Source organism: Lepidothrix coronata, unplaced genomic scaffold, assembly GCF_001604755.1.
Source record: "Lepidothrix coronata isolate B3197 unplaced genomic scaffold, Lepidothrix_coronata-1.0 Scaffold91, whole genome shotgun sequence".
Taxonomy (NCBI): domain Eukaryota; kingdom Metazoa; phylum Chordata; class Aves; order Passeriformes; family Pipridae; genus Lepidothrix; species Lepidothrix coronata.
Genome location: NW_016690271.1, coordinates 3034989 through 3043211, shown reverse-complemented (window position 1 = coordinate 3043211; position 8223 = coordinate 3034989). Strand labels below are relative to the sequence as shown.

At 54.2% G+C, this 8223-nt stretch overlaps 1 protein-coding gene across 2 annotated transcripts; it reads left to right on the top strand.

Annotated features, from left to right (window-relative positions):
* Positions 1-1223: 1223 nt before the first annotated feature.
* On the top strand, positions 1224-8215 carry DYNLL2 (dynein light chain LC8-type 2). 2 transcript variants are annotated; one of them, XM_017821622.1, is made up of 3 exons: positions 1224-1368; positions 4595-4733; positions 6340-8215. In XM_017821622.1, the coding sequence occupies exons 2-3, from the start codon at positions 4602-4604 to the stop codon at positions 6475-6477; spliced, it is 270 nt and encodes an 89-aa protein (XP_017677111.1). In that variant the 5' UTR covers positions 1224-1368; positions 4595-4601; the 3' UTR covers positions 6478-8215. The 2 variants fall into 2 exon arrangements, with proteins under 2 accessions (XP_017677111.1, XP_017677110.1); XM_017821621.1 differs by lacking the exon at positions 1224-1368 and having other exon boundaries at positions 4581-4733.
* The last annotated feature ends 8 nt before the right edge of the window (positions 8216-8223 follow it).

Below are 8223 nucleotides of genomic sequence, written 5' to 3'. Positions count from 1 at the left end.
TGAAATGGAGCAACCAAAACGGGAGCTGGCTGGCGGCCAGCCCGGCAGCCGGGCACGCAGGGGCAGCCGGGGGGGAGGAGTGTGCCTGGAGCACAGTTATCCAGGGCAGGATCCCTGTGCGGGAAAGCCAAGTGTCTGAAGCACCGGTGTCACCTCTGTATGCCAGGGTCCTGCTGGCCCGGTGCTCCCTCACTGCCAGACTCCGTGAGACCTCACAGGCAGGTGTGTGAACAGGAGGGCTTTATTCTCCCCTCTGTCCTTACTTTGGCTTTCACGTGTACGGGGAACATCCCACATTCTCAGGGTGAACATATGATGCTGCTCAAACAGCCACGTCACCCCCTGAGCTCTGTTGCGGTGCAGGGACAATTCTCAGCAGCACAGAACTTGGGTTTGGGATATTATCAGCTTTTCCACATGAAAGACTCGACCTGGCTGGAAAAAGACCTGGCAGGACGCCCTGAGGCATCCCAGAGAAAAAGCAATGGCTTCCACAGGATGTGGGGCTGATGGTCAGTGGACCATAGAGAAAGTTGGTCATTCCCCAAACTTTTCGGGGCATTCCCCATGCTTTGCTGTCTGTAGGAGAACCCCAAGAAATGTGAGAACCCTCTTGATGTGTTCGGGAGTGGGAGATCCGCCTGGAGAGATGCTGAGTCCTGCTGGGGGACACTGAGCACCTGCTGCAGTGACCTGAAAACATGGACATGTGGGGATGGTGGTGGATGAAAAGCTTACAGCGAGCTCCAGGAGAACACTGTGGTGTGTTACCCAACCCAGTGGGTCCCTCACAGGGGTTCAGGCTCAGGCATCGGGCTGCCCAAGGCAGAGGGGACCCCCCGAGCGGAAATCTTGACCCCCTAGGGCAGCAGAGCCCCCTCTGAGGGATCAGCCCCCCTCAAGGGATCAGGCTCCCCGCGGGGATGGGGGTCCCGAGGCGGCGGAACCCCCATGGAAGCACGCTCCCCTCACACCGTCCCCTCACACCGTCCCGGCCCCTCCCGGCGCCCCCGCCCCCCGGCCCCGCCCCTCCCCGCCGCGCGCCGCCCCGCGGCATTGTGGGATGAAACAGGATGTAGGCAGAACAGCGCGGGCGGACGGGCCGGGCGCGGCGGGCCGCGCCGCGCCGCAGCCAATAGGGGCGCGGCGCGCGGGGCGGCGCAGCCAATGGGGGCGCGGCGGCCCGCGCGCCGCAGCGGGCGGGGCGGTATTTGAGCGCGGCGCGGCGCCGGGGCGCAGAGCGCGCGGGGCGCCGAGCGGAGCGGAGCGAAGCGGGCTGAGGCAGCGGGGCCGCGCCTCCTCACACCCCATCCTCCTCCTCCTCGGTGCTGTGCCTCGCCCTCCCGGGGTGGCCCTGTCACTGTGAAGGTGAGCGACGCCTCCGCCGGGCGTCTTCGAGCCTCGCCCGGCACCGGCCGCTCCGTGTGCGAGGTGGCGGCGGGGCCGCCCCGGGGGAGGGTCGCGGCCGTGCCCGGGCGGGACCGGCCCGTGGATGGCGCTCGGAGCCCGCCCCGCCCCGGGGGTCCGCGCTGGTGCGGTGCCGGCCGCGCTCCGGGCAAGGTCACCGCGGCCTCGGGCGGCCCCGGGGCTCCCCCCGTGAAGGTCACGCAGGGCTCCGGCTCCCGGCAGCGCCTTCCCGAGCCCCCGCTGCCCTGCGCGGAAAGGGGCTGTGCCGCACCCCCTCCCAGGGCCCTCCTCGGCCGCGGTGGGGGATGCGGTGGGTGCTGGGCTTGGGCCTCATCCCGATCCGTGGAATCTGTGCTGTCCTGATGGGGAAGTGATGGATGCTGGACTTGGCTTCTCGTGCCCGTCCTCGGGATCCATGCTGTCCTGATAGGGAAGTGGGTGGGTGCTGGGCTTAGGCTCTGTCCCCGTTCTCGGGATCCTGCTGTAGTGCTGGGGAGAGTGGTGGGTGCTGGGCTTCAGCCTCGTCCCATTTCTAGGGCCCTGTCCCAACCTGGAGAGAGAAAGAATGGTTACCAGGGGGCTTGTGTCTCATACCGTTCTCAAAGCCCCAGCCTGTCCTGCTGGAGCTGCCATTGGGTGTTGGGCTTGGGCCTCATGCTCCTGAGGCTTCATTCTACCCTGATGAGGGAAGGATTGGGTGCTGGCTGGGCCCTAATCCCCCTGCCAAGGCCTCATCCTGCCCTGGAGTGGCATCTGGGGCTGTGGTCTTCCTCCTTATAGACCACATCCTGCCCTGGTTTGGGGAAGGGGTGGCTGCTGGGGCTGTGCTATTACCCCTTCCCAGGCCCATCTTGCCCTGAGCTATGTGCTGGGGCTTTGTGGTTTTCCTCAGGTAGGGCCAGATTGGGTGGCAAGACCCCGAGGGCCACCTGTGATCTTGTGGTTTAGGGTTATGATGTGTATGTGGTGGCACTGGCCTGCCTCGTGGGGAGGACCAACCTGTAACTCCCCAGGGAATGAGCTGAGACTGGGGCCCTGCTCTGGGTGTTCGGGTGGGTGCAGGGGGTGACACTTGGAGCTGCTCCCTATCCCATGGCAGGTGCAGGGCAGCACAGCCACTGCCAGCCCCTGTCGTGGTTGGCTACGGAGGGTGCTGTGGTGGGCAGGGCAGGGCAGGCTGGCCAGTGATCTCCTGAAAGATAATCGTTTTTTTCCTATGGCGCTGTCGCCCGCGGCAGCACGGGCCTGCACTGGGATGCTCCTTGCCTAAACAATGAGGAAGGGAGATGCCTTTTGCAGGTCACTCCTGGCTGGTTATGCAATGGCAAGTGCCCTCTGAACTCTGAGCAATGGAGCTGTGTGAAGGCCTGGTGTGTATGAGAGCTCGTTTGCCCTTTTTCCCTGAAGATCCTTTCCTGGAAGAATGACCCACAAGTGGATTTCTGCTGCTTCCCTCTTCCAGCAGACTGGACCCCTAGAAGACTTTTGTAAATCTACAGGCAGTTTGGGCTGTTCTGAGCTGTGTCTTTTTCCCCCAGGGTTTCTGGGCTGCAGGCAAACCCCCACTGGCTTAAACCACAGTATGGAGAGGAACAGACTGCCTGGACGTGGCTTTTCCAGGGCTGTGGTAGGGGCACGTGCTCTCTGTTGGCATTGGAGCTCAGTTCCTGTCATCCCTCCCAATGCTGTTAGTGTATGTTAATAGCAGTGCTCTATTAAAGACTGTATCTAAATTGTATAAATTAAGGTGGCAATAGAAGTCTTCAAGTGCAGGCAGAGGGAAGAATTGAAGTATTGTAATCAGAGGGCTGCAATTATGTAACTGGATTCTCTTTCTCTCTGGGTAGCAAGCTCGTTTAATTGCTGTAACAAAGCTACTCCTTCAGTTTTCTGGGACTCTTCCAGGAAGTGATCATTGCAGCAGATTTTTTTTTCACTCCACAGCAGAGCTAAAAATGTGTAGTTTCACTATTTCAAAACACGCTTGGTAGTATCACCTCAAGACTTAGAGCGCTGTAAAAGGATTTAGGAAACTTAATGGTGCTCTGCAGGCTTAGTGGGAGGCACTGCTTGCCATTAAGAAGCTTATTCCCACAAAGTTTGAATCTGCTGTGGTAAGAGCTGCTGCAAGGTGAGCAGCTGTGGTTCTTCTTGGAGCAGTTACCTGGTCTTCCAGGTAACATGTGACCCCTGACCAGGCCTTCCATGGGGCATGGGGGCAAGCTCTGGTGTCTGGAGGAGGACTGCATGGGGCTCCTCCTCCAGGGCTTGAAGAAAGGCTGCAGGGCTGGGATTGTCAAATCCCAGTTTTCTAGGATAATATGAACTGTGCTGGAAACTTCCTGGTGCTGAACAGCTCCCTAGAGAGGCCACAGAAGATCTAATGGCTGCAGTGGCTGGTACAAAGCACCTGAACTAACTTACAGAGTGAAGGGGGCTGCACACCCGGCTCCAGTACAGCATTTCCCAGTTTCCTAAAGGTCCTGGCCAGGAGTACCATGCTGGTTTTGGCATGTGTGTTGTGGTTCCCAGGTGGAGAGGGCTGGCCCTGTGATGGGATTTGCTTCCACTGCCCTGTTTTCAGGCCGCAATGTGGTGTTAACCTGCTTCTGGCTTGTCAGACCAGCTTTGTCCCATGGGAAGAGCTGAGGGCTGGGTTTCGTGGCAGAGCAGCAGGGAGGGGAGGGGGTGATGATGGCTGAATGTGGAACAACACTCCTCCCAGGCTAAACTCGCAGCAGGAACTGTGACACCTGGGATGGGGTGGAATGAAAGCACTGCTGCTCTTGGTGTGCTTCCTGGGATCTGTTGCTTGCAGGGCTCTGAGCAGAAGATGTTCCAAACCACTGGTGCACCTGGAAGGGAAACTTGGCTGTATCCTATTGATGTTCAGGAGGGCTGTGGCTCTCTGCAGATCCCGTCTCCTCCCACACAGAAGCTTTTCCTGCGTGTGTTTAATGCAGGTGGTGATGTTTGATCTAACCTCCAGCCAGTGCTCTGGTGCTCTGGCTGCGAGGGGCACCTTGGCCTGGGACTGCTGTACAGAACCCCAGTAAACTCGCCCAGGCCATACAGGGGTTTGTAGTGTCGGCTCGTGACGCAGCCTGCACAGAAAGGACAACCTCCGATGCACGGGAAGCGTCTCCTTTCTTGGGAAGGGATTAAAGGAATCTATGTTCTGCCTTAGGTTCACGATGTCTGACAGAAAGGCTGTGATCAAGAATGCGGACATGTCCGAGGACATGCAGCAGGATGCTGTAGACTGTGCTACACAGGCCATGGAGAAGTACAACATAGAAAAGGACATTGCAGCATATATCAAGAAGGTAACTCTGGGCCGAGGGGGCTGTGCTGGCTGAGACTTCCCAAAGCTCCTGAGTCTGTTCCTGTCAGGAGCTGAGTGGCTGAGGCTTCGTGCTTGCGTGTTGGGAGGGAGAAGATGCTTGGCTTCTTGTCTGCTTTACTGCTGTTTTCAAGAGGATGGAGTGACTTCTCCAAGGTCAGAGGAGGGCTGTGGCAGAGCTCTGGCAAGCTCTGAGCGTACTATGAGTGCTGTCCCTCAGGATTTGCCAGCCTGGATAGGGCTGGCTGCAGCCTCTGCTTAGGATCTGCTCCATAGATGCTGCTGCTTGACTTGCAGCACCAGTGCAGGTGGGATGACTCTGATGTTTCACTTTGTGGGCAGCAGTGCACGTGTGTTCCTGGCTCTGGGTGGGAGCTGAGGAGGAGGATGGGCCTTGTGGTGGCTCCTGGGGTTGTGGAATGTGCTGTGTTAGAAACAGTGTGAGCAGCTGCCCTGGCTGGTGGAGAGGTGTTTCCCCATTTGCAGGAGCCTGTTAATTGTTTCGTGTTTGATGACATCTGGGGAGCTGTTGGTTCCCTCTGTAGCAGCTTCTCAGAATGGTCAGGCAAAGTGCTTTTGGAGGAGGGAGGTGTGACTTCAGAGGCAGTGCAGTCCTGGCACTTGGGCTGGCATTTGGGCCTTGCTTGTAATCTAAGCTTGAAGGTAAAGGATTCAAAGGTGTCTCCTGACTTCTCAGATCACTTTGAGGCATGACTTACCTCAAAGTGCTCGGGGCAATGCAGCCTGTAAAGTGAGTGAGTGCAACAGAAGGCATCCAGAAAGAAGTTGGCCTTTATATCCTGAGAGTGTGTTGGGAGGAGGGAAGCAATTTGATGCACCTTCATGCCCTGGCAAGAAAGCCTTTTCCTTACTTCAAAGGTTCCCTGCAAAGAACTCAAACTGTTGCTGCTGTCTGAGACTAGCACTAGCTTTAATCTTGGATGTTGAGTCTGTTCTTCTTTCTCTGTCTCAGGGGAGAGAACGGTGTTCTTGGGAGTTGTGTGTTAATTAGAGGGAGGAAAATGGTCTTTAACCCTATCCTACCTGTTAAGTAGGAGAAGACTACTGAACCAGCATTCAGCTTGCTCACCTCTGACCTCTTTGTCTCCATGTGCTCTCTGGGCTGTGGATCTGCCTGCTCATTTTCAATGTGGATTCTTTCCCCTTTATGTGTACAAAAGTCCTGAACAGCAGAAACCAGGCTTCTTCCTTCTTTTTAGGTGACCTTTCAGCTCCTTGCTGGAGGATACATGCCAATACTTTATTTTTTGTGAGTGGGTTTGGAATGGGAGAGAACTATTCCCCTGAGTAGCCTACACACAGCGCCTGGATAGTGCTGTTCCGAGGAGAGCTTTTGCCTCTGCTCTCCCTGCCCAGGGCTAATGGGTACTCTAAGGCTCAGGAGTTGTTTTGCTCCAGTACAGAGGTCTGGTTGCTTAATAGAATGGTGTCTTCCAGTGGGGAATCTCACGATGCTGCAGGTGGGAGGAGAGGCGATAGTATGCGAACAGAACAAGCTCAGAATTTGTGCTTAGAACTATTTTCATGTGGGCTTTCTTGGCCTTAATGCCTCTCTTCTCTTTCTTCAGGAATTTGACAAGAAATACAACCCAACTTGGCACTGCATTGTTGGCAGAAACTTTGGCAGCTATGTAACACACGAGACAAAGCACTTCATCTATTTTTACTTGGGTCAGGTTGCAATTCTTCTCTTCAAGTCTGGATAGGAAGTAGGAGCGAGTGAGATTTGGACTGTAATGCACTGATGGCTGAAGCCACGACTCCCTCTAACATGGCTATGCCGCTGCATGGACTGTATACTATATTTAATGTGTATATGTTGCAGTAAAAATCTACTTCTGTTTAGTTGCCTGGGAAGAAGGCGGCATTTTTTTGTTACTGCTTTTTTTGGTTGTATTGCACTAGGAAACCTGTAAATGCTTAAACAATGGCCTTTACGTGGGAAGAAATAAAACTATTCCACAACAGCTCCCTCAGTGGTAACTCCTTCTTTGAGGCTGGGAAAACTTCTTTGGGCAGGCCAAAAGCCCCTGACTTCCCTACTGAGTCCTGTTAGACTGTTAATCTTGTAAAGAGGAGCAAAGCCAGTGTGAGCCTCTGTCCCACCCTGCAGACTGTAGAGAGCTGGCTCTCCCAGTACCCTCAGGGCAGGTCTTAAACCTTCCCTGAAAGCTGGTGGGGTGGCTCTTGGTGCCGTGGCTTCCACACCCAAGTCGAACTCCACCTCGGACTGTGATCCAGGCTTGCAGCTGGCACCCTCCGTGTTCGCGCTCAGTGCCCATCGCTGTATCTTTGGCTCTGCTGAAATGTTGACCTAGACTTGTGTAAGCAACTCAGCCTGGTCTAGAAGGCTTCAAAACCACCCCCCGAGCTGCTGCTTGCTGCAGAAAGCAGCATCCTGTGGCTGAAGTCTTTAGACCTTGATATTGAGCTCTAAAGCCACGTGGCCCAGCCCCGCAATGGAGTAGGATATCAAATTGGTGACTACTGACAACAGCTCTATTTGGCATGTTTGTAGCCAGTTGTCTCAACACTGCCTTAACTTAAAGCTCTCCTTAAAGCAAGCTAAGTCGTGTGGAAGACTTGTAAGTGGCCACTGTCTTTTTTTGTTTTAATTTTATTTTTATTTTCTGTAGCTGATAAGCTATTTCTGGAGGACTGTCCTCCATGTTCTGATATCTGCTTTTGTTCTTAAAGCACAGTACCAAGAAGTTAAATTTACATGTGATGTTTGTGTGAAGGAAACTCATGTGACATCTGCTTCAAAGGCAGACAAATGTCTTGGTCTCCAATAGGTTCAGCAGTGATGTTGTCTTAGTATGTACTGACTTGGGATTATGCTGCAGGAAGTTCTGATCTGGGTGTGGAGAAGTACTCTGTGATGGCAAGTCAAACCCTGGTGCTTGTCATAAGCTCTATTTATTGGTTTGCTGACTAATGCATTGGCAATATCACTGAGCTGCTGAGCCCACCTCGTGTCTCTGAGATGAATTTGGTGTTGGGAACAAATCACTGCTGGGTGGGGAAGGGCAGAGTGAAGGGAGTGCTTTGTGAAATGACTTGGTGACCCAGGTTCACGACTTCCTGAAGTAAAAGTCCTTCTTGTCTCTGTGCAAAATCCAAAGTATGCCTAATTTTGTATTATGGATAGAACAATGTTGTAACTAGAAAGAATGTAGCTGTCATAATTTCATGTTGATGGAAATGTCTGCACTGGGGTAACGTGCCTTGGACTGTCCGGGGCACTCGTGTGGTCTTGTCTCTTCAGAACTCCATTCTGGGTCTGAAAGGAGAATGTTTTGGGTTTGTTTTTTTCCAAGCATGAGTCTAATGTGAATCTGTTCACGGTCTCTCGTGGAGCAAGATCTGTTCCCTTCATAACTGCAATGGCTCAAATACCATTTATTTTTTTTTTCAAACATTAAAGGTGAATTGACACATTTATACAGCCT